This window comes from Mercenaria mercenaria, chromosome 1, assembly GCF_021730395.1.
Source record: "Mercenaria mercenaria strain notata chromosome 1, MADL_Memer_1, whole genome shotgun sequence".
NCBI classification, from domain to species: domain Eukaryota; kingdom Metazoa; phylum Mollusca; class Bivalvia; order Venerida; family Veneridae; genus Mercenaria; species Mercenaria mercenaria.
In genome coordinates this window covers 88,315,219-88,342,330 of record NC_069361.1, presented here as the reverse complement: position 1 = coordinate 88,342,330, position 27,112 = coordinate 88,315,219, and the positions used below count along the sequence as shown (strand labels likewise).

Genomic DNA, 27,112 nt, shown 5'->3' with positions numbered 1-27,112 from the left:
TCACTATGTGACAGGTGAGCTAAAAAGAACACCAAAACTGCAGATGTGGTGAAGTTGACCTAAAAATGACATTGAACCAATGTTTGACCTCAATTTTGACTGGTAAAATGCCCTTTTTAACATTATTAAGATTAAGAGTCAGCATTACTAAATTCAGCACTATTACGTTAATGCAAGTAACCAAAAATTTCCCCAACATGACATCAGATATTAGTGGATCAAGCTTTTCAGCCTGTGGTAACCTTGTGCTCTACCGTGAAATCATTTATATATGTGGTCATGAAATTTCATTGAAATGGCTATATTGAGGAAAATAAATTTATGGCTTTCAGCCTTTAGTGGTAAAATGAATGAGAATCCTTTTTGTTTCTTGGGATTTGATTTTATGGATTATCACAACCACAAAATCCATGAAAATTAGCCCCACACAAATATTCATGATTCCACAATACTTAGGTAACAGAACACACCTTGCTCAATGTAAGTTTCATTGCAACAAGTTACAGTGAGGGGCAGAACAACTGTTGCTTCAATGATTTATTTTTCTCAAATCATATTTTACAAAATGATAATATCAATATAAATAATGCAATATCAACAAAAATAAATGAAGCAGACTTCAATCACATTTAGTAACATTATATAAACAAAACTTGGACAATGAAAGCCCTACTGACACATTACCCATACGAGTAGTTACAATGAAATTATTTTTTTAAGATAAACTTTCTGGAATTTTTTTTTAATGTAAAACGTTACAAGTATCATGACTCTTTTCTCTTTTTCAATCAAGAACTTTGTGTTAACTTAATCTGTAATTACAATTCTAATATGTTTGTCTCTGTTAAAACACGCTTATGGTAGAATGACGTCATGTTAACGTCAAAGGTTTTGATGCGACCAAGAAAGAGCGCTACTATATTTTATCTATTGTTTTAGATAAAGGGCATATTAGAATCGAAATAATTTATAGCAAAACCGTGTTTTAACACTATTTATACAATCGGGCAGTCATACGTCGTACAAATAATTTCACTCGGGCTGCACCCTCGTGGACTTATTACGCCCGACGTATAACCACCCATCTTGCATAAATAGTGTTAAAGCACTCTTTTGCTATAAATTATTTCTTAAATATAAGCACATCCCTCCACTTTACTGTATACAAAAACCTTCGCAGAAGAAGGTAACAGTAGTATCATTCACCATGGTGCTGAGTTTCTACTAAGAAAACAGTAACACACTCTTTAAGAAAACATCATTTACAAAACACAAAATATCACTATGAAGAAACAAACTTAAAGATACTTCAAACATACATCAAGGTTTACATTGCTATGGAACAAAATTCACCCTACAATATCTTGTCCAGGCTTAGCTACAATAAGATGGTCAAGAAGGACTTGCCTCTATCGCTCATCTGACCTAATTTTTACCCTAGGTAACCTAGTATCCTGTCTGGCCCAGATTTCATTACAAAACTCTGATAATAAATTGACAATCACACAGTACTAGTATACTAACCAAGTTTTTTCAACAATTTGACCTAGTTTTTGACTCTGGTTAGCAGTTTCAAACTTCATCTAAATTTTATTATGACAAATATTCTGACAAAATTTGCCCAGATCAGATATAAAATGTGGCCCTTAGTATGTAAACAAGAAATTTTAATAAACTGGCATTGTGACCTAGTTGTTTTACCTCTGTTCCCAGTTTTGCAAAAAAGATATTTCCACGATCTGACTTCGTTCCTTAGTTTTGAGGTCGGGTAATCATTTTTTGAACTTGACCTAGATTTAATGAAGGCAAACAATCTGACATCATTTTATGAAGATCAAGCAGAAACTGTGACGTAAAGTGTTAACAAGGCTTTTCTATGATTTGGCCTAGTGGCCTAGTTTTAACTTTTGACAACCCAATTTCAGTCTTGTACTAGATTTCAGTGACAAAAATTCTGACAAAATATTATAAAGATCCCATTAAAAAGTAGCCTCTGAGGTGTTTACCAAGTTTTTTTTAAACATTTGACATAGTGATGTAGTTTTTGACATTTTATAACCCAGTTTCAATTGCCTTCGAGGTTTTATTACTGGAAACTTTTTGACCCAGTTTCCTTACGACTGGACCCACACTGTGACCTCTGTAGTGTTTATAGTAGAATTCTTGACAATATACAATGATGGACAACTGACATAGGGTGATCACAATAGTTCACCTTTAGCACATGTGCTCAGACCAGCTAAAATATAATTTTGGACAGTGTGTATCTTAAAACTTCTTATGACATAACAAAATACATTACCACAGTTTGTTTAACTAGGTTAAAATATGATTATAGGTTTATACCCTGTAAATTTGAACAAGTAGATTGCTCATATATAACCTTTAGCCTGCTGGCGGCAAGTGATTTTGCCTTTGCGACCAGCGCAGACCAAGATCAGCCTGATTTGCTATTCAGTCTGTAAATATTTAATGAACAGTCCTAGTTTGTATAATAAGTGGTACTGCCCAAATTGAATGATGGACCTACCCATCTTTGAAATATAGCAGGGTAAAGGTTAAAGTAAGTAGAAAACAAATTGCCTGCCTAGAACAAACTAAACTACTCTATATACTAGTATAATCAATTACAATCAGCTCAGAAAAAAATTTGAGGGTATACAAATGTACATCAAATGGATAACAAGAAACAAACTTTTCAAATTTAAATCAGCTTATATATACCTGTTTGTAACTTTCAATGTTTTCAGTATGGCACCAAATAATTTCCACAAACACTTTTTACACAATAATTCAATGCACTAAACTACCACTTCAAGTTCTCATATCTATGAAATCAAGACTGCAGGCCATACACTTTACAACTATTTTGTTACATAACTTGTATACAAAGAACCCAAACTCATATAACGATTTATTATATAAATTAATACACACAATTTCAAGTATTTTCATTAATTCTATGAATAAACCTGAAGAAATTCCTGATTCATCAAAGAATAAATGAAACAAATTTATGTTATCTCTGGTACAATAATTGAGTGTTGAGGCCTACAGGCATTCATTCTAATGAAAATCTGTTCAACTTTAAGGATGTGATCACAGCTAGAATGGTTATTACAGACTTGCTACTTCATTTCCTTATCAAATAATATCACAATTGAGACAGTTTTATCACATATATTACAGCTACAGTTGAGCTGTTTCACTATATGTCTAATATGTGTAATATCTAACAACATAATTACTACCAGTAATACAATTTTCATTAGAATTTTTTTTTACTTACAAAGTTTTAAAGGCTGAAAATCAGTTTGTTCTACCCCTCCTGACAGTATTTAAGGCATAGAACCACAGGCCTTCCACAAGCCATGTACATGGAGAACACTGCATGGAAGAAATCTTCATCCCAATCTGGTTGTAAACCCACAACAGTGAGAGGCAGGATATTAAAATTAAGTCAACAGTTCCCCCTCACCACCACCTCACACACAAAAATCAGTCACTTCAAAGACTCATTGAAGCACATAAAACAGATGAAGAAATGTTTTCTGTATATATCACAACTTTTTTTAAATTAGAAGATTTCCATCAGATCAGTCTGCTTACAGAATTGAAGAGAAAAACAAGACAACAATCAATTAATTATTTTCCCCCACCAAATGTATGTCTGTCCAAATCAGAGGTAGGATGCACTTTAGAAGTCCCTGGAAGTTTATTTATTTATTTATTTGGGTTTTACGGCGCACCAACACAGTATAGGTTATATGGCGCCAAACAGGACTACAAATTTTGGTTCCACATCTCACTTACATCGAAATAAAAACAAGAGGTATGGAACCCTGGAAGTTTAAAATATGCACATGAAAGTTGTGGTGCTGGGGCAGTAGCTCCTAAAAGTAGCTTCTGCAAATAAAGTTACCCCTCACAACTTTAAATCTTTTAATACATTTTAAAATTATTTTTATCATTAGAAAGTCCGCTAAAGTGCAAGTACTACCCAAATCACTAAAAAAACTAATGTCACAGCTTATCTGGTCACAGAAATAAGAATATTAAATAAGAATATTAAACATATTCCGAGTTGTAAAAAAAAAACATTTCAGGGGCTATAACTGTGATATATCAGCTTGTATATGAAACCATTCGCATAACTCAACAAGATTTGGCATCGGATGTACAGAAAATGCAGTTACTAATTAATTAAAGTGAAATAACCCTGGAGTCAATGGAACGTTAAATTTCATTTGCAGAAAGGCAATCTCCTCTTAATACAAACATTAACAAATAATATCCACTATCAAAAGTTCATATATCAGCACAACAAATATATCAGTAAAAATAATTTTAACCCAATCAGGGGCTCACCTGAGTAACCTAGAGGTCATCAAGACAAACATTCTGACCAATTCTCACGAGTTTCAAACTTAAACTGTGGACTCTAGAGTGTTAACAAGATTTTTCTTTGATCTGGCCTAGTGACTTAGTTTTTAAACCCACATGACCCAGTTTCGAAACTGACCTAGAAATCATCAAGACAAACATTCTGACTTAGTTTCATAAAGATTGAGTCACAACTGTGGCCTCTAGTGTGTTCACAAGCTTTTCCTTTGATTTGTACGGTTGACCTAGTTTTTGACCCTACATGACCCAAATTTGAATTTGACCTAGAGGTCATCAAGACAAACATTCTGACCAATTCTCATGAGTTTCAAACTTAAATTGTGGTCTCTAGAGTGTTAACAAGATTTTCCTTTGATCTGGCCTAGTGACCTAGTTTTTGACCCCAAATGACCTAGTTTTGAATTTGACCTAGATATCATCAAGACAAACATTCTGACTAAGTTTCATAAAGATTGAGTCACAACTGTGGCCTCTAGAATGTTCACAAGCTTTTCCTTTGATCTGGCCTACGCGGTAGTGACCTAGTTTTTGACTCACATGACCAAGTTTCGAACTTGACCTAGAGATCATCAAGACAAACATTCTGACAAAGTTTCATAAAGATTGGGTCACAACTGTGGCCTCTAGAGTGTACACAAGGCAAATGTTGACGGACGATGCACGCCTGACAATGACCGGTCACAATAGCTCAACTTGAGCACTTCCTGCTCAGGTGAGCTAAAAACTCTCTCAGCAGATCATAATACGTCACGGCACTGAACATGAAGCAATAATTGTTCTTGATCCAGTCAAAGAGATATCTAGGACAAGCTTACAACTAGTCTCTTCAAAGAAATAAAACAAATCCTATAAATAAATATTGTCTGAATAAGAAGGAACAATAACACTGACAGTGGAGCTATCTAGCAGATCCTTAGTTTCAACAATCCAATAAGATTTATATCTATTTTTAAATATTCATTAATTTAATGGTAGAGCAATTTATGTCTTTAAAAAAACAATAAAGTACTACCACAATGAATAACAAAAACTTGGAAATGCAATAAAACTGACTAATCTTCTGGCCTGAGTAAACTTAAAACCTGAAAATACAATCAATAGATGTCAGTCAGAAACATTTTACAAGTGTTAGAGGAAAAGTAAATCATACCTGGAAAAAAAACAAGTGATCAGCACAGGTACGTCTTTAAGAAAAAACATGTCTTTAATGCCCCTTTCATTTCTGCTGTTCTGTATAAGTATTACAATATAACATATATAAAATAGACTTGTGATAGTTAGTTATTACTATTTGTTTTAGTCTGGCATAATTTATTTTGTTCAAATAGCAAAGATATTTAACAGAAAGAAAACAACATACTCTTGTTAAGATCTGTAACTTAAACTTGTTAGGCACTGTTGAATAATGTCTATACATTTCTACGACAACAAAATTATACAACAAAAAGATCAACATCAGAAAAAAAAAATCTCCATTTTTCTCTTCAGCTTTCTAAAAACATCAAATTCAACACAATACAACTGACATTAATAAACTTAACATACAGTATATATACACATCTTAACAGTGATACAGTGAAATTTTGAACATTCACTTTTGATAAGTTACAAATTGGCATTTTCACACATACAAATATAAGCAAAAATAAAAAAGTGATGAGGTCACTCAAATTCTGCACAGGTAGTTTATGTATTAAGACCAATTACAGTAAAATGATGGTGTCCATTTATGATACAGAACCTATCCTTTTGGCCTCTGTGATTTTCTAATCAATGTACATTGGAATTCAATGAGAATTTTTTTGAAAAAAGCTACAAATCTCTCAACCGATCAGCAAAGCCTGATAAGATAATTTCATTTCATGTCAAAGCACGATTGGTTGAAAAAAAAACAACAACAAAACATGTAAAAAAGCAAATCCTATCTTCAAACATTGGCATTTTTCATACCAATTGGAAGAATAGAAGTAACTTCGAAGACAATTTCTATAAAATTCTGCAGCTTTTTTTTTTTCATCATTCTAAAAAAAAAAAATTTTGCTCCTTCTGAAAAGTTAGGTATTTGTTGGTTCATCATTTGAAATGGAGACCATGAATAAATCTTTACAAATATAGTAGACAATAAGTCCAGTAAAACAGGTGGTACCTCTGTAAATATGGTGGTAAAGGCAGATCTGACTATTGGTCTTATGTCTTCCTATCAGATTTGTACAGTTCTTGGGACTTGAGAATGTCTTCCAGATTTTGACATAAACGAGTTCGAGATGTCAAAACTCAACTGTATTAAGCAACAATATACATACATAAATAGCATTAATACGGCAATCCCTGCTTATATCAATCTAAAGGTGCAGAAAAAATCAAACAAAAGAGCAAAAGAATCATAAAGAAGTTGTCTAGTATCAGAAATGTTCCATCACTGTAAGTATGCACAGATTTAATACTCTAATACTGTAAAACATCACAGTGTTCAATGCTTTATGCTACACTATGTCAAGCTGTTGTATTTTGTTACTTCAAATAACCTGACAATCTTCTCGGCATTCCACATTTCTGAAAAGAAAATAAGAAAGTTAAAATTAAGTCTAATCAGGATAAAAAAAAATGTATAATTTTAGCTAAACAGCTGTTAGTAATCACTATGCACCGAGTTACACATCACACTTGCTTGTTATTTATATATAAGCACCATTTTCTACTTTAAATACAAAGCCCTTCTATTTCAATAGTGCAAAACTTAAGTTATTTGATTTTGGCAAAGTCGCCTGAAATCTCAATTTTTACATACTAGTAAGTTTATGTCAGTTGAACTTATTTGAACATAATAAATATAGTATCAATAATTATTGTTGATTCTTCTTTACATAGTGAATATATAATATTCTATATATAATTATACAATAACAAGACCCGCATTTTCTAGAAAGAAGCATAATATGGTTATATATCGAAAGCCTGCAACATACAGTGAAAAATAAATCATTTGCTTTTGCTGACAAACAACTGCCACTGAAATCATAATAATGAGTGAAAGTGATCTTACCACTATATTTGTATACAATATTGACAAGAAATGGTAAGGTGATTTTATCTTAAACGTGAACCATGGTTTTATTGAAATACTATATAACTGAATAAAATCAAATTATTGTGTTTCATTGATAATCTCAATATAATAATTGTTTCTACTGGATTGCTGCACTCCTCAAATCTTCTCATCACAACCCAGTGCTCCGGACACAAAATACAGAGAACTGTACTGACATTTGAACTTAATGTGTGACCTTAACCTTTGAACTATTGACTAAGTTCATGTGCTCTGCACATCGTCTCATTGCGACCTACCTATATGCCTATTCTGCAGTCCAAACTTTAAATGGTGATTAAGTTATGCTCAAGACACAAAATATGCAGGATTAATTTGACCTTTGAGCTCCATCTGTGACCTTGATCTTTGACTTACCAGCCTGATTCAAGCACTTTGTACACTGCCTCATTGCAACCTGCCTATATGTCAAGTTTAAGTCAATACTTTGAATAGTTATTAAGTTATGCTTCAGACATGAAATACGAGGAACAAATCTGACCTTTGAGCTCCATTTTTGACCTTGACCTTTGACCTACCAACCTGATTCATGTGCTCTGCAAATATCATCACCATCTACCTATATACCAAGTTTAAGGTCAAAACCTTGAATGGTTATGATTTATGTTCCAGACAAAAATATGACAGACATACATGTGATCCATCCAAAACTACTGACCTCGATCCTTTGAACCCTGGGGCAATATTTTTGACTATTGACTAGCAAGCCATTCAATAAGTGCTTTACAACCTGACATCAGAAATTGATTTCTACTGCTTTATTTTTAACATTTTGACTCATTGGTCCATTAAACCCATGCTAAATACAGACCAGTAATACAGTGCAAACTTATATGAGAATTTCCATAATAATATGCAAGTACCATATTTGATCATGCAAGTCAGATATTAACATTCAGATTACCTACAAACAAACAAAATGTTTAGCCCTTATCATGCTGGACATGACTGATTCTGCCTTTGCGACCAGTGTAGATTATGATAAGCCTGCACATTTGTGCAGTCTGATCAAGATCTGCACTGTTTGACATTCAGTCAGTATCTTTTTGGTAAGCACCCCTTTAAACAGTTAATGGTACTGTCCAAATTGAAAGATGGACAAGTTCATTATAGAAATTTAGCAGGGTAAAATCATGCATACACAAAGCAACAGTAACCTGCTTATAAAGCACTATGTCTTACATGTATATATTAATATTCTAGTTAGATAATCATTTGATTAATAAGACTAGCACAACAACTATTAGACATAGTACTAGAGCCGATTTACCCAATCGAATACCACCGGAAGTAGAACATTTATGTCAACACCGGTTTCGTATTTTCACGTGAAATCGGCCGAAAACTGAGAGGTTATCAACAAATTATACGTTTACGGGTACCATGAGGATTTTTCATGCATTTAAACGGTAAGTATAATGTTTATGGATTATTCAATACAGTATGAAAGTAAACTGTTCCGCTTTAAATGGAAATTATGAAAGAAAAGTCGATAAGAAAATATTAAATTTCTACTTTCACTTTCATTGTCGCTTTTTAAATTGCCCAAAAATGTTCTTTCTATTAATTTGTTTTTTCTTGTTTTTTGTTTGTAGATACATAACCCTATAGCAAATTATTGTGTGAAATGACAGCTTATTTAAAGCATCTGTGATTAACTGGGCCTAAGTTTACCGATTTTTCCTTTTAGGGTGACCTTTGACCTTATAATAGCTTATAGTCTGTTCTATGTATTTTAGCTGTAGTCAGAACAGAATGTAATTGAGATAAAATGAATTTTCAAAATAAACTGTTGCAAATTGTAGGAAAAGAATAACATAATATATTTATAATTATAAGTTATTGAAATATTATAATTACCTCATTTCAGACAGAAGTACAAGCGAACAGATGACACATTAAAGTGGCTGCAGAAGCTTGAAAAGTTAGATAGAGCAGGGACAGTCAAAACTGTGGGATAATACGTCTATGTATTTTCTTTTTAAAGGCAACTTATACAGGATGGAAGGGTATCTCATACAATGTTTTACAATTTACATGTAGTTTTATCTCTCTTTATGATGTTGAAACAAGTAAACAATTCAGTGACATCTAATTAACACTTGTAAACTATTGACAGTTGATATATATATAAGACAGCATTTGATAAAATGCAATTGCCTATCAATATTAAAAAGAGCAAACAGTTGACAATTAACAGGCAGGTCATTCTTTTAAATGACACCATAAATAAACTTTCATAATTTGTTTTTCTTCCAACTTCTGGATTTAGACTGGAAGCCATTCCAAACTATGAACTGGTAAATTACATAAGGAGTCATGTAATGATTATGGATGGGATACATTATACTTTTATGGACAATAATAATTTGAAATAATGATATTTTTTTAGGTTAAGGTGATTTTATAAAGATGGTGTTATGGTTTTTGCATGATGAGTCTTTTCACAGATTTTATCATTTATATATTTCAGGGTGTCCAGCATGTCTAGTCAGGTTGACAGAAGTGAAAGATGGTCTGATGGTACAATGATGTACAAATGATACTCTTTAACAACTTTAACATGTCAAAGGTAATATAATGCCAGTTATTAAAATTGCATTCCCATAAACATTTAACAGATACACATTGAAAATGTAATTAAAAAGATTTTATGAAGTTTCATGAAGGATGGTACAGCCAACCATTTTGAATCAAGAAATTTTGACTTAGGTAAAGATATCTATTCAGACTCCTTAACTCTTAGCCTTTCATAAGATACAGAGATAAAAGAACTACTATTGTCGGCCACTAACCATGTTTCAAAGCTTTTAAACACAGTATAGCAATAACCATTTTGTTTAAATATCTTTAATGCAATGTTTTCTTGATATCTGTCACTTCATGTTTTCAATGGATAAGAGTCCTAATTTAATGTAAAGTCTGTAAATTTCAGTAATGGAAGTACAAAATTTGTAGAAAGTTGTTTCTTTATTTCAGTGTAAAATGTTCTGTGGATTCATATGATGAGAATGCCAATGTTGATCTGTATGACTTAATTAAACACAGATATTTATACCTTCAGGTAATTGTTTACAATATTCAAAGAGTTACAATGTAATTCAGTTATTGATTTGGCATATATCACTTCAAGAGGCTTGTGTAAAGTTTGTTTCACATGAGACCAAGGGTCAAGTATGATATATAAACTTTATACTTACAAAAAGAAATTATACAGTACCAAATAATTTCAGACTTATGAATGTAACTTTCCAAATATCTTACATTTTCCTCCTCAAATTAATTAAAAAGGTAAACACAATTCTATTGTTATAAGCTTAAAAAGGTGAATGTAAGATATAACTTATGAAATGTCAAGTATAAGGTGTGTTATTTTCAAAGTATTTAAGATTTAGAATAAAATATAGCCTGCCATCATAATATTCTAAAATACATAGTGTGTCATACATATATTTTAGGTCAAATAGTAAGGTCAAGTGAATGACTTAGGGTCACTATTGGCCTCTTGATATATTCTACTAAAATGGGTCTTATGCATAAGATATGTTGAAGGTTTATTAATCCAGTAACACTTTTATTCTACCTGTTATTCAGAAATATACATATTTTGAATATTGAAGAGCTGCAGACACCTCGAATACAGAGTTACTACATTATGCATTTCTTTCTTCAGATATATACCTGTGAAATCTTCAGTGTCACCGTTCAGCTATTGTTCAAGATCAGTGTCTGCAGCTTGCACAGTTTAGTATAGAAGAGCCTTCTGAATCAATTTTGTTACATATTTGCTGTTATTGTAGGACGCATATGTAGAGAGCAACAAGTCCTGTCCAACTGTGCATGTAAATGTGATTCAGGAACTTTGAGAATATGTAAACATTACACTGTTATAATTTACAAAATACTGTGTCTTGTAGTGTATCAGTACTGTTTTGTCTCAGTTTATAGCACAGTATGTTCACAAATCAAACTTAAGACCATAGTTATCAGTATTATTAAAATCATTAATTATTTGTATGGTGACAAAATTTAATTTCATGCAATACCACAGTAAAACGTTCGATAATTTTCGTTTTTAAAGTTGTAAGTTTAAAGTTGGCATAAACTGTTTTTCTCCTTCATTAATCTAAAAAGTGATTGGTCATTATAATTGCAATATCATTTTAGTGTGACAAAGTTTATATTGAACTGAAACGCTAATGTAAATTTTTGAACTATTCAATGCATTTTCTTCAGTCTTAAAACATATGTTTATCGTACATGTCATGGCCCATAACTCCTCCATATTACTTGTGTTTTGTCCTTTTTCGTTTCACTGAAGGATATGTAGAAGTATTGCACATCCATTTTTAGCATCCTGATTTTGTAAAGTGTTGTATGTAAGGTTTTATCTCGGAATTATGTCTCATCTAAAGGTGGGGAGAGGTATTGTTTATGCCTTCTCGTCTATCCGCATTAAGCCTGTCTGGCTTTAAGAGGACAAGTTGCTGGCCAGATTTTGATAAAACTTCACAGGACTGAACAGTACCAAGCATAGTGTTGTGCATATCGATTGCACGTTTCGTTTCGATGCACTAAATTGCAGCCAGAGCTAAAAGTAGAAAAATCTTGTCGGCTTTCACAGGTCAAAACTACTTAACAGATTTTGATGAAACTTCACAGGAGTGATCAGTATCAAATATATTTTTGCATATCAGCGACACTTTCCATTTTGCTGCACAAAATAGCCGCCATAGCATAAAGGTATACATAGGTGGGAGACATGTTTTTGTCATAAAAATACCTAAAACACCTTCCACTTTGTTAATGAACAAGAGGACCATGATGGTCCTGAATCGCTCACCTATCTCCACATGACCCAGTGTTCAACTGAGTATGACATCGTTATTTCTATTATATGACATAGTGACCTAGTTTTTGAGCACATGTTACCTAGATATCATCAAGATAAAAAATTCTGACCAATTTTCATGAAGATCCATTGAAAAACATGGCCTCTAGAGAGGTCACAAGGTTTTTCTATTATTTGACCTAATGACCTAGTTTTTGAAGGCAGGTGACCCACTTTTAAATTTGACCTAGATATCATCAAGGTGAACATTCTCACCAATTTTCATGAAGATCTCGTGAAAAATATGGCCTCTAGAGAGGTCACAAGGTTTTTCTATTTTTCGACCTACTGACCTAGTTTTTGACCGCACATGACCCAGTTACGAACCTGACCTAGATATCATCAAGCTGAACATTCTCACCAATTTTCATGAAGATCCATTGAGAAATATGGCCTCTAGAGAGGTCACAAGGTTTTTTCTATTTTTAGACCTACTGACCTAGTTTTTGACCCCACGTGACCCAGTTTTGAATCTGACTTAGATATCATCAAGATGAACATTCTGACCAATATTCATGAAGATCTCATGAAAAATATGGCCTCTAGAGAGGTCACAAGGTTTTTCTATTTTTAGATCTACTGACCTAGTTTTTAACCCCACGTGACCCAGTTTCGAACTTGACCTAGATATCTTCAAGGTAAACATTCTGACCAATTTTCATGAAGATCCATTGAAAAATATCGCCTCTAGAGAGGTCACAAGGTTTTCCTATTTTTAGACCTACTGACCTAGTTTTTGACCGCACATGACCCAGTTTCGAACTCGACCTAGATATCATCAAGGTGAACATTCTGACCAATTTTCATGAAGATCCATTGAGAAATATGGCCACTAGAGAGGTCACAAGGTTTTTCTATTTTTAGATCTACTGACCTAGTTTTTGACCCCACATGACCCAGTTTCGAACTTGATCTAGATATCATCAAGGTGAACATTCTGACCAATATTCACGAAGATCTCATGAAAAATATGGCCTCTAGAGAGGTCACAAGGTTTTTCTATTTTTAGATCTAGTGACCTAGTTTTTAATCCCACGTGACCCAGTTTAGAACTTGACCTAGATATCATCAAGATGAACATTCTGACCAATTTTCATGAAGATGCATTGAGAAATATGGCCTCTAGAGAGGTCACAAGGTTTTTCTATTTTTAGACCTAATGACCTAGTTTTTGATCCTACGTGACCCAGTTTCGAGCTTGACCTAGATATCATCAAGATAAACATTCTGACTAATATTCATGAAGATCTCATGAAAAATATGGCCTCTAGAGAGGTCACAAGGTTTTTCTATTTTTAGACCTACTGACCTAGTTTTTGACCCCACGTGACCCAGTTTCGAACTTGACCTAGATATCATGAAGGTGAACATTCTGACCAATTTTCATGAAGATCTTGTGAAATATATGGCCTCTAGAGAGGTCACAAGGTTTTTCTATTTTTAGACCTACTGACCTAGTTTTTGATGGCACGTGACCCAGTTTCAAACTTGACCTAGATATCATCAAGATGAATATTCTGACCAACTTTCATAAAGATCCCATGAAAAATGTGACCTCTAGAGTGGTCACAAGCAAAAGTTTACGGACGCACGGACGCACGGACGGACTACGGACGACGGACACCGCGTGATCACAAAAGCTCACCTTGTCACTTTGTGACAGGTGAGCTAAAAATGTATTAAACTTCTTACAATTGCAAACTGTAATAATCTGACATTAAATGCACTAGTTACATAACTACATTTGGCTTTTTTCATAATTATTGCCCTTTTCTTACCACAGCAATATTTTGTGTAACATGTTACCTCATTAAGCATCATAAGATCATAAAGTTCTATGACTCAGAAATGTTGGCCCTTTTGTATTTGTCATGAGTATGTTTTCAATATTTTATATTGTCATTACTTTTTGTTGCGTGAGTTTACGGAAATGAAGACTTAGTTGTCCAAATGGTGTGCCTGTGCCTGTCCTGATTTGTTTGTCTGGACAATATATTATTAATTAGTCTTCACGAAACTTTGCAGGTTAATTTCCTTAAGTTCCCTGTCAACTCTGATAGTGGCATGGTTACTTTAAAAGTGATGTCACCACTGTACTAGTCAAACGTTTTGTATTTCAGATTTTATATCACATTACAGGCTACTGGTCTTTAGCAGCCTTCATAAAACTTATCAAAAACTCATAAAAGTTTCCAATAATGTTGTATTTTGATTTGAACTGGCATTATTCAAACATTAAGAAGTAGTACTACAAGGCAACATTTGACCTCTTTTCCAGTGCTTTTTGATTTTCTCTGTTACTATGAAGTTGCCTTTTCCTAGAAATTGGTTGGCTTATTTTTTATGATCTTATGTTTTTAATGAATTGTAGCTATATGTTCTTTTTCTCATGAAAATGTCCATTTTTATATAATTCATATTTTTTACTGTCAACAAAGTGCAATACCACATACTTATCACTTTATTAACATACTTGTACTATTTTCATAAAACATTATATAAATCATTATATTTCATATAAACAGAATTAAATAAATATTTAAGAACATCAGTGTTTTCTTTGATTGCTACATGAAACAGACCATAGGTCAATTTAGGGTCAGTTCTGACACTTTATATGCAAATTGATAAGGGAGATAACTAGTACTGTCTTAAGTAACCAATATTTAGTTACACAGTTACCTTCCCTTTACACAGGTAGGACTATTTGTTGTTGATCATCTTTTGAACATTATTCCATTACTGATGACAGAACATTGAAAATAAAAGTTGTTGTATCATGCAATGGCATCATATATGACAATATTTACTTTTTTATTTCATTTTTTAAATATTCTTTAAATTAGGTACAATGCCTACAACTATAACATTGCTGAATAAGTTTCTGGATTAGTAAGTGTAAAGATTAAGCATAAAGCTTTTAAAGCACTAGAACTGTATTACTTCTAACATGTGTGTGTATTTTATACATCTGGGCACCATATCCATCAATGTTTAAAGTCTGAAACTGGGTCCGACTTAAGAACAGACAATACTGATTTCCCCAGAACTTTGTTTATAGCAACTTCATGCTTATGCAATTATGCTGATCTGTCTTTGGCTACAAAATACACATTCTTGCAAAGTTTAATTATAATCTGTACTAATTTATAAATGAAAGAGTAAAAAGAAAAAATAGCAATATAAAGTTGAAGTCTAATAATTCCAGACTTAAAACGCTGAAGAATATTGGCCCAGTGATCTGTAAAATAACAACTAAATTTACAGGAATGAAAAGTGGTTTTAAAACCATGTTGTTTTTTTTACAAATACAATTAATTTGAACATCTTGGTGGAAAGTTATCCAAGGAAATTCTATGTGAAGTTACTTAAAATCTGCCAAGCTTGGTGCTCATGTCTTTTGATTAATCAGAATACTTTGAACAATCTTTGGGAGAGTCAACCAAAGAATATTTCAGAGAATTACTTTTTAAATCAACTAACTGCTTGGGACAAAATTTTACTAAACTAGAAGATGGAGTAATATATCTGAAAAAAAAAAAATCTTGTTAAAGCGTCACCCAAAGATGTTCAGATTATTTTGAAATCAATCGAGCAGTTTCTGACTCAAGATTTTGAAATTTTCCACTTAATAATATATAAATAGGGAAAAAGTGTACATGCCCTCTGGCAGCCATATTTTTATTTGAACAATACTGGTAGAGAGCCAACTATGGATCATTTGTGTGTGTGAAAATTTTCAAAATCGTGGAGGCAGTTTCTAACAAGAAGATTTTTGAAGTTTCCACTGTATACAAATAAGGGAAGATGACTACGACCTATGGTGGCCATTATTTTGATACATCATAACAATTTGAACAATCTTGGTAGAGGGTCTCCCAAAGATCACATTCCTAGGTGTTGTTTTATATTTTCATGTTTGCAGAGGTTTCTAGTTTAAAGGGGTTACAGTTTGGAAGGGTTTCTAGTTTTCAGAGGTTATGGTTTGGAGGGGTTTCTGATTTTCAGGGCTTATAGTTTAGAGAAATTTCCAGTTTTCAGGGGTTACAGTTTGGAGGGGTTTCCTGTTTTCAGTGGGTTATAGTTTGGTGAGGTTTCAAGTTTTCAGGAATTTCAGTTTGGAGAGGTTTCGTTTTTTGTTTTCAGCAAGTTATTGTTTGGAGAGGTTTCAAGTTTTCAGGGACTTCAGTCAGGAAGGTTTTCCTGATTTCAGGGGTTACGGCTGGGAGAGGTTTCCTGTTTTCAGGGCTTACAGTTTGGAGAGATATCCAGTTTTCAGGGGTTACAGTTTGGAAGGGTTTCCTATTTTCAGGGGTTATGGTTTGGAGAGTTTCCTGTTTTCATGAATTACAGTTAGGAGAAGTTTCAGGACTTTCAGTTTAAAGAGGTTTCCTGTTTTCTGGTGTTCTAGTTTGGAGAGGTTTCAAATTTTCAGGGGTTATTGCTTGGACAGGTTTCCTGTTTTCAGGGGTTATGGTTTGGAGGAGTTTCCTGTTTTGCAGGGGTTATGGTTTGAGGGGTTTCCTGTTTTCAAGGTTTACAGTTAGGAGGGGTTTCCTATTTTGAGGGGTTATGGTTTGGAGGTTTTTTGTTTTCATGGGGTACAGTTTGAAGGGGTTTCCTGTTTTCAGGGGTTACAGTTTGGAAAAGTTTCCAGTTTTCAGGCGTTACAGTTAGCCAAGATTTCCTGTTTTAGGGGTTATACTCAGGAAAAGTTTCCAGTTTTCTGGGGTTATGGTTTGGTGAGCTTTCCAGTTTTCAGGGGTTATGGTTTTGAGGACTTTCCTGTTTTCATGGTTTACAGCTAGGAGGGGTTTCCTGTTCTGAGGGGTTATGGTTTAGAGGTTTTTTCTGTTCCAGGGGTTACAGTTTGAAGAGGTTTCCTGTTTTCAGGGTTACAGTTTGGAAAAGTTTCCAGTTTTCAGGGGTTACAGTTAGCCAAAATTTCCTGTTTTAGGGGTTATAGTTAGGAAAGGTTTCCAGTTTTCTGGGGTTATGGTTTGGTGAGCTTTCCAGTTTTCAGGGTTTCCAGTTTGAAAAGGTTTCCAGTTTTCAGGGGTTATGGTTTGGACAGGTTTCCAGTTTTCAGAGGTTATGGTTTGGAGAAGCTTCCAGTTTTCAGGGGTTATAGTTTGGAGAGGCTTCCAGTTTTCAGGGGTTTAGTTAGAAAAGGTTTCCAGTTTTCAGGGGGTATAGTTTGGAGAGGTTTCCAGGGGTTATAGTTAGGAAAGGTTTCCAATTTTTAGGGGTTATAGTTAGGAAAGATTTCCAGTTTTCAGGGGTTATGGTTTGGAGAGGTTTCCAGTTTTCAGGGGTTATGGTTTGGAGAGGTTTCTAGTTTTCAGGGGTTTAGTTAGGAAAGGTTTCCAGTTTTCAGGGGTTATGGTTTGGAGAGGTTTCCAGGAGTTATAGTTAGGAAAGGTTTCCAGTTTTCAGGGGTTATGGTTTGGAGAGGTTTCCAGTTTTCAGGGGTTATAGTTTTGGAGTGGTTTCCTGGTGTTATGGTTTCAGTGCATCTACAAGCACCACTGTACTCCTATTACTCATAGAAAGAAGTCATGCTTTACTCAATCCATGCTTTTACATGGTATTGCAGGCAACATTCCACTGCAAGGTGATTTTTACATCTAACACTATTATATATGGGAAGGGAGACAACTCATGCAAACTATACTCAAATTCTGTACTCACTGCTACTTGTGGAGCTATACAAGAAGCAAAAGCAAATTCTAATAAGTGTTATGCAAAGCAATTAATCTAGAGTAAGAGGTAAACACACTTCACAAGACACAATATCATGAAAAAAAATGACAAATTATGAAATCTGATTATAATTTTAAGCAATTATATAGCAATGTTGAAAGTATTCCCAATTCCCTGAAAAATGCCATTGTCTTAACCGTTTGCCTTTCCAAGGACCTAAATATAATTCTAAACTAATACACAGTTAACTCAGTGTTGCTGTTTTTTTTTCAACTTGGAGAAAAAAAATTACGTGTTGATTTACTGACTGGGACTGGAGATTATAACCACAGAGTTTGGAGAGCAATACTCCTGCATCCAAATGGCTGATTCTGAGCAACATCTAAAATAATCTTTGAATTGACCAACAGAAATGTTGCAATCTGATACTGGTCTCCAAACTCTGGCCTCATGTTCAAGAAATATTTTCTGCCTTAGCTGAGTCTGATATTGAAATGATATTTGTCCATTATATCTAAACTGCATGTATGAAATTAAATGTTAAGTTAATGTCTATTTTCAAGTGACTATTCTGTATAAGTGGTCACAATGAACCCATGTTCCAGTCACAAATGATAGTGAAAACAAAAACAGTCTTTCATACATCTCAACCATCATAACGTCTGTTGAAATCTAGCACAACTAGAGTTGTCACAGGAGTGACGAATTATACCCCCACAATATGGCCTTGTCACAGAACTAAGCCAATGTCAAAGCTGAATTTGCTTGACCTTTGACCTACTGACCTCAAAATCAATACAGGTCATCTGCTGGTCATGATCAACTTCCCTATGAAGTTTCATGATCCTCGGCCCAAGCGTTCTCAAGTTATTGTCCGGAAAAGGTTTAAATGTTCCTGGTCAATCTGACTTTTGACCTTTGGAACTAAAAATCAATAGGGGTCATCTGCTGGTCATGATCAACCTCCCTATTAAGTTTCGTGATCCTAGTCAAAAGTGTTCTGAAGTTATTCTCTGAAAACCTTTTTAAATGTTCCAGGTCACTGTGACCTTGACCTGTGACCTAATGACCTCAAAATCATAAGGGGTCATCTGCTGGTCATAACCAACCTCCCTATCAATTTTCATGATCCTAGGCCCAAGCATTTTCAAGTTATCATTCGGAAACCACTCAACTGTTTTGTGTCACTGTGACCTTGACCTTTAACCTACTAACTTCAAAGTTGAACCTGACCTGTATTTCATCATGTTACACCTGTGTACAAAAAAATAAGATCCAAGACCAAAGCATTCTCAAGTTACCATCCGGAAACCGTCTTACTGTTCTGAGTCACTGTGACCTTGACCTTTGACCTACTGACCTCAAAGTCGAATTCGACCTGTATTTCAAGATGTTACATCTGTGTACCAATATTTATGATCCTAATCCCATACGTTCTCAAGTTATTATCCGGAAACTGTTTTACTGTTCAGGGTCACTGTGACCTTGACCTTTGACATAGTGACCCCAAAGTCAACCTTGACCTGTATTTTATCATGTTACACCTGTATACAAAAAATTATGATCCAAGACCACAGCGTTCTCAAGTTACCATCCGGAAACTGTTTAACTGTTCTGAGTCACTGTGACCATGACCTTTGACCAACTGACCCCAAAGTCGAACTTGACCTGTATTTTCTGATGTTACACCCGTGTACCAAAAATTATTTAAATCGGTCAAGCCTTTCATGAGTTATCATCCTGAAACCATGAAAACCAACAGACTGACAAGCTCACTCCTATATAGCCCCCCCCCCCCCCCCCAAACTTCATTTTGTGGGAGTATAATAAAGTTTTCCATTTTTCTAGATCAATTCGTTATCATATTTATAAGCATTTGCTAAATTATGTTTTCCTTCACCCACTGATAGAAAAATTCAGCACTAAACACACACACACACATATATGTATGCTCAAAATTTATATCAATATATAAATATGCCAGAAAATATAAAACTCCATGCCTAATATAAATAATGTATACATTTATTATTTGTAATGAAAAAAAAACACAAATAAAAAGCTGCAGAAGGGAAGGTAGGATAGACAAAAACAGAAAAGCAAAACTATACCTGTCTAGCTCTTTTCTTAGTAAACAAAACAAACAAAAAAACATTTAAAGAAATCATACAGCATGCATGAAATGTACATTCTTAATAAATACATAATGTTTATAAAATCAAATTTTTCATTTATGGTTTTTGAAAACAAAACTTTCCTTTTTGTATACAAGAGAATATCACTGTAGTTTTCAAAATGTATTTCTCCAATAAGTTCATAACAAAGCTTCTTATAAAGTTTCTAGTTATCAACAGCTGTCAATGGAAACAGCATGCTTGATCATTTCAATGCTGGCAGTGTAATGGGGGAAAAAAATGAAGGAAATTGTTTCCTGAAAAGAATCACAATGGAAACAATTTCATATCTGCAATCTTGATTAATGTAGCAATTGTGTTGGAATAGTTATCATCTTTCTGTAATAAGTGATCGGTAATTCTTAATGACCATAACTCTATTTAGAGCTTGTTTGTATTTTGGCTTATTTATAGTAACCCATATGGGCGACACATGCAGACTGTTGTTAGTAATTATAGCAGAAGAATAGTGCAAGATAGAGAAAATGCTCCCATTCCAGAAGCTTCTCTGGTTCCAGGTGTAAAGCGCCCATATATGGAATTCTTAGTAATCTTTTATCTGTAGGGGTAGGGAATGGAATTTACAGTCCATAGTTTAACAGAGTGTTACAACTGTACTACTGTGCGTACTCTAATATCTAGAGTCCTATGTTCCCAGGATGATAAAATGCAGAAGCTTTCAACAATTTCAAAGAGAAATTTGAGAAACTGAAATGGAGTTGTGCTAAAAGGTTTTGATAGACAAGCATGCAGGTAGCAACAACAAAAATATTATTTCCCAACATTGTTTCTGTAAGCAACTTACAACCTAGTTAGATTTAATTTATCAATATAAAAATGCGGAGAATTGCTGCAGAAACTTAAACTGAAGCATAAGCTGTAAACAAAAATATTATAAAAACTAAACAACAATTAAAGATTAAAGCATACTTATTATAAAATAAATGCAGGTAAAAAATCCGATATAAATGTCTGTGTTCCCAATTCTAAGTCAGGTCACTATGTACGGGATTGACTTTTAACACCATTTAACAATAAAGCAAAAGAGAAATAGAATTGTTTTCTACAATTTTCACATAGCTGTTCCAGCATAAAACTGTCAGCAAACAGGTGAGCAGTTACCTTGCTTCATTTCAATGTCACTTTACCTGGCCAGTGGTCCTGGATTCCACACCAGGACTTACTTGCCCAAGACACACATAACTACCTTAACCATTACCCTGCTGGCGGCGATTGATTCTGCCTTTGCGACCAGTGCATACCAAGATCAGCCTGCACATCCGTGCAGTCTGATCATGATCTGCACTGTTCGCCATTCAGTCAGAATATTTTTGGCCATCAACCCTATTAACAGTTAATGGTACTGTTCAAATTGAAAAATGGACAAGTTCTTTATAGAAATTTAGCAGGGTAAGGGTTAACAGTCAAATAATCATCAAGAACATTTTTCTTTCCCCATGGTGTCAAACTTGCCACCTGTCTACTGATAGTCTGTGCTTTACCTACCTAGCTAACATAACTCACAGGAATTTAAATCGAGGTTCTGACTTAAATTTAAATTCAGGAAAAGCACTCAAATAACACATGTGAAGACCATCTTTAGGGCAAAGAGATAAACTAAAATATTTCAAGATTGAAATTTCTTTCATATTACCAGGAACACAGATATTTATAGAGTGTAAACAATAATTACATACCTCTGTAGACGGTGACATCTTGAACTTTGTGGAAAGTGAGCTAAGGTCATCATCTCCCTCAGTCTCACTGTCAGTGATATACTGATCATCATCATCATCATCCTCATCATCACCTTCATCACTAAGACCATCAGCTTCATCAGAAGGTATGTGAAACTGAACATTTCGCAGACTGGTATGTTCATCAGGTACAGATGCATGCTGGTTAGTGTCCGACACAATCACCTCTTCATCATCATAGGAATCTGCCAGAACATCAGACATAATAGTGAACTGGTATATCTGACATTACACTGATGTAACCCTACTTTCTTGTTTCAGAAATAATAATGTCTAACCATTCTCTTGTAAATCTACCTTCTATATTATTATTGTTGAGTTATAATTACAGCATCCTGAATGGACAGACACAAATTCTCTTTCCCTTTAACATCTTTGCTGAACATAAAAAAAACGTTGTTTTTTTTTGTCTTTTTTTTTTTAAATAACAATGTCACTTCTTTTACTTTAATCACATGAAACAAGGTAAATACAAGAAACTGATTACACAAACATACACATGACAGATTCTAATCTATATTGCTATTTCAATTTGATGAGCCATGTATAAACAGAATTGTTTTTTCCTTGTTTTTACTTCATTATTCTGAGATTTTACCTGAGATTTCATCATCCTCATCATCATACAATGACACAGAGCTTGTGGGTTCATCTATCTTTGAAACAAGCTCTGCTAGGTCAGTAAAGTAGGCCAGTCTTGGTGTATGGGCCTGCAAAACATATACAAAACTCCATTTAAAATTCTATCGAACAGGAACAGTTTGTCCTAGCAAATTAATGGTACTAAAATGTCCTGATAAAAAGAATTTTCCTTTTCGAGTTTTGTGAATTTTTCTCTTTTTTTTAAGAGTATTTTTACTGTTGTTTTAGTGTCAATTTCTTAAAGAGTATGTCTTACAAATCATATCTGAATTATTATTGGTGTAAGTCTTTTCTTTACAAGTAACTGACAACTGCCCCACAGCAGTGGGGAAAAATAATTTGTCCGACAAAGGGAAAATTTACCCCTCTAGATGACTGAAGACCTTGACATTTGATTGGTTGTCTTGTGCCTTCCCTATACAGCTAACATGGCAGCTGTCTTATAAATGAGACTGAGTCTGTCAAAATGGGAGATATATCATACTTACCACATCAGGTTCAGATGATCTAGATGTTACAGGTTTTCTTCCCAGACGCTTCTTGTCCTGGAACAACTTGCTGATAAGCCCGCCTTTCTCCCAGCCTGACAGCATTGTCTTCCCATGATTGTATCCGACCTCCTAAAACAGAGCATACTAATTTACAGTCACTGATAACAATGTACATTACTGCTCATAACAACAGAAAAGATCCCATTCATGCAGCAAAATCAATCTTATATGAGCCGTGCCATGAGAAAATCAACATAGTGGGTTTGCGACCAGCATGGATCCAGACCAGCCTGCGCATCCGCACAGTCTGGTCAGGATCCATGCTGTTCGCTAATGGTTTCTCTAATTGCAGTAGGCTTTAAAAGCGAACAGCATGGAGCCTGACCAGACTGCACGGATGCGCAGGCTGGTCTGGATCCATGCTGGTCGCACACCCACTATATTGGTTTTCTCATGGCACGGCTCATATCTTGATTAACATTACATTCTCAGTTTATCTTATCATCATTCCATGCATTACAAAACAATTTGTATTATTATTTTCCACATAAATCATTATCTTTACAACATACTGGCTGATACTGCCTGTTCCTTCCATTTTCAGATTTACTGGACTTCTGTGACTATGCATGTTATCTTTCTACAAACTGATATTTGAATCCTACTGTATACATCATATATTTATCCAAGACTGGGAGTTACGGGGATAAGAACATACCATAACTTCATCAAAACTTCCAAACTGGAGTGTACCATATTTATCTATAGGTGGTCGGATATATTCACAATAGTCACTGTTTTTCACCAGTTCTAGTTGTCTTATGCAACTAACATAGGCCAGTCTTGACTGGATTTCTTGCATGTCCGGAACCTAGAAAAGATAGAGGTATTACAGGTAAATTACTGCTGGCAAGTAAAGTACCAAGAGGTTAGTAAACAACCCTTAGATCAGTGTTTGATATATATTTGTCTCTAATTTTTCTATGAACATATGCCAACAAGTCGAAATGTAACCTGACCTTACAGTCAACAATACCAGAAAGATCACAAAGCACTCAAAACATCTATGTCAAACTTTCTTTTACTCAACCAGTCTCGTATGTCACATGACTAAGAAGTTACCCTGACAGGTTCAGCCCATGGATTCCATCGTTTCCATAGTAACCACCAGCCTGACAGTTTGTCACCATAGTTTGTAAGCTCTGTACTGTCTATACTACCAACATCTACAGCAAATATAGACTGGGCACCAAAAGTTCTCATTACATCAGCTGCAATTGTAGACAGATTTTATACAGATTAAAGTCAAATAAACTTGGCATGTTTCTTATATCTTACAAAACTAACAAGAGCTGTCGGAGGACAGCAACGCTCGACTATTCAACAGCCTTGTCAATTGAATGAATACAAATGTTGAAAAAGGGGCATAATTTTGTAAAATGCAAAGTAGAGGTATTGAACCTCTGTACTGCATGTCATATCATGACAGTGAACAAGTGTGTGAAGTTTCAATCCTTTCCGATTTGTAGATACTGAGATACCAGCTTACATACAAAAACTTAACAAAAAACTGCTAAGTCAAAGGGGCATAATTTTGTAAAAATGCCAAGTAGAGTTATGGGACCTTCACAGTGCATGTTAGATCATGACAGTGAACAAGTGTGTGAAGTTTCAATCCATTCCAATTAGTGGATACTGAGATATCAGATTACATACAAAAATTTAACCAAAAACTGCTAAGTCAAAAAAGGGGCATAATTTTGAAAAAAAAGAGAGCAGAGTTATGGGACTTGCTTAGTGCATGTCAGATCATGATAGTGAACAAGTATGTGAAGTTTCAATCCATTCCCATTAGTAAGTACTGAGATACCAGCTTACATACAAAACCTTAACCAAAGATTTCTAAGTCGAAAAAGGGGCATAATTTTGTAAAAAAGCAAAATAGAGTTATGGAACCTGTGCAATGTAAGTCAGTTTGTCACAGTGAATAAGTGTGTGAAGTTTCAATCCATTCCCACAAGTGGTTACTGAGATACCAGCTTACATACAAAACATTAACCAAAATCGGGACGCGGACGCGGACGCCGATGCGGACGCGGACGCCGACGCATGGGCGAGTGCAATAGCTCACTATTCTATGAATAGTCGAGCTAAAAATTAAAGCAGTAAGCTCTGTTAGTTTTACAATTCTAATTTTACTAGTATTTCAGCTATACACAAGCTCCATACAGTAATTTAACCAAAGTTATTCAATGAGCTGCGTGGAAGGAGCTGTGAACTTCCATTTAACCATTAGTTGGAAGACTGGAGTTACTAAGTACTCAAAATCAAGGGGTACATAACCACAAGAACATTAGCTAAACACAGATTAAAGCCCAGTATCAAGTAGCACAGGCTAAACATCATCAGTTACATCAAGGTCTATCATTACAGTAAGTACCTGGTAGATTGTTGACATATCCTCCATCAAGCAGTAGATGTCCATCTATAGGATCACACAGGGGTGGAAGATACCCAGCTAGAGTCATACTGGCTCGTACATAACGCCATAAATTTCCTGAAATTCATCATTAAAATAGCATACATCTTGTAACATTCATTTAATTTTGAGTGATCTTGTTACATGTGTGCTGAAATATTAGTGAAATGTTACTATAACAATTAAGTTATATTTATTGTTCCACAGACCAAAGATATCAAGGTCACAAAGACCAGACCCTATCAAACATTTTGCTCGAAATGGAGACACAATGTGTCCATAAAACCTTTACCTTAAAATTTACCTACACAAATGATACATACCATGCGTATGTACTCTCATCTGTGACATATTTAGGTCAGTACTTATACAGAAGAAAGGAATCCAGAGATCTTCAATCTGTCGATCTTTGAATGTACTCTCTATACTTTCATTAAAAGCACTTCCTGTAATACAAGTAATAAAACAGTTAGTGAAAAAAGCAAGTAAAATAGGTTACAAGATATGTTATTACATTTCTTTGAAGCATGATGAATTTTGCTTTGGTATTTATTTGCCATATTTTGCAAATTTAAATTAGTATTTTTTTAGAAATTTGTGTCTTGTGAAGTAGCTATGACTGGATAAAATGAATGTATTTTACCTGTAAACATTGAAGCAACAGGATATGTCAGATCTAGTATCTTGTTGGCTATTGATGTCATTTTCTATAATAAAAGAATACATGTCATATTTACATTAAAACTCTAAACTCTGCTTACTTTTCATAACTTATTTTACTACAGTGAAACACTGCTCGCTCTATTATCCATAGCTCAAGCACTCATGCTGAATCAAGCAAACCCCTTGCAGCCTTCAGTAATGCTGTTTTACTGTATAGAAAGTGGATTTAACTAACGTTTTATTTGTTTTTCATGTAAATATATGAATTAGCACTATAACAGTCACATATGTAATGATAAATCTTTTATGTTTTTTATTTCATTGTTTGTGTTGTAGTGTACAATGCCATTTCTCAAAACTATTTCACCTGTATACAGTAGTAATTTTTATATTCACAGTCTTATCACCTTCATAATTATCTTGATTTTACATTTCACTTTTCCTTGCAAATAAACTATTAAGGTTTTTTTTTTTCATATAAAAACATTTATCAATCATGTTAAGTTTACCAACCATAAATAAGTGAAAATATTCCTTGGCAAAGTTAAGAGTTGAACATGATATTGATTTTAACTATTGGATGTGATTGTACCAATTTAACCAATGATACAAATTCTAAGCACTAACCATAGACCACTCCCTCGCACGTTGTATAAATCTTGGGTGTTGCACCTCCTCACACCACAGTGCCCCCATGAATGCACCGATACTCGTTCCTCCCACAATATCTATAGGAATCTTTGCCTCAATTAAGGCACGTATGATACCTATATGTGATAAACCTCTGTAAGTAAAGTTAGAT

General features: G+C 34.3%; 1 protein-coding gene and 1 long non-coding RNA gene across 9 annotated transcripts in view; one reads left to right on the top strand and one right to left on the bottom strand.

Annotated features, from left to right (window-relative positions):
* Window positions 1-522: 522 nt before the first annotated feature.
* LOC123531333 (patatin-like phospholipase domain-containing protein 7) overlaps window positions 523-27,112 on the bottom strand; it is a 66,670-nt gene continuing 40,080 nt past the window's right edge. For 2 of the 5 annotated variants that reach the window (XM_045312195.2, XM_045312187.2), the window contains exons 25-35: window positions 26,938-27,094; window positions 26,291-26,354; window positions 25,971-26,093; window positions 25,609-25,725; window positions 24,291-24,439; window positions 23,887-24,039; window positions 23,166-23,297; window positions 22,634-22,745; window positions 21,976-22,220; window positions 20,216-20,230; window positions 523-6,957 (exon numbers count right to left, since the gene is read on the bottom strand). In XM_045312195.2, the coding sequence (XP_045168130.2) occupies window positions 6,916-6,957; window positions 20,216-20,230; window positions 21,976-22,220; window positions 22,634-22,745; window positions 23,166-23,297; window positions 23,887-24,039; window positions 24,291-24,439; window positions 25,609-25,725; window positions 25,971-26,093; window positions 26,291-26,354; window positions 26,938-27,094 (1,309 nt within the window). In that variant the 3' untranslated portion in view covers window positions 523-6,915. Of the gene's footprint in view, window positions 6,958-18,092; window positions 18,107-20,215; window positions 20,231-21,975; window positions 22,221-22,633; window positions 22,746-23,165; window positions 23,298-23,886; window positions 24,040-24,290; window positions 24,440-25,608; window positions 25,726-25,970; window positions 26,094-26,290; window positions 26,355-26,937; window positions 27,095-27,112 lie in introns of all 5 variants that reach the window. The other 3 variants (XM_045312212.2, XM_045312218.2, XM_045312205.2) reach the window with 3 other exon arrangements.
* LOC123531363 (uncharacterized) lies at window positions 8,831-12,264 on the top strand. 4 transcript variants are annotated; one of them, XR_008365931.1, is made up of 4 exons: window positions 8,831-8,919; window positions 9,381-10,082; window positions 10,490-10,574; window positions 11,184-12,264. It is a non-coding gene; the product is annotated as an uncharacterized LOC123531363 (long non-coding RNA). The 4 variants fall into 4 exon arrangements; XR_008365935.1 differs by having other exon boundaries at window positions 8,869-9,480; window positions 9,984-10,082; XR_006682410.2 differs by having other exon boundaries at window positions 8,869-9,519; window positions 9,984-10,082.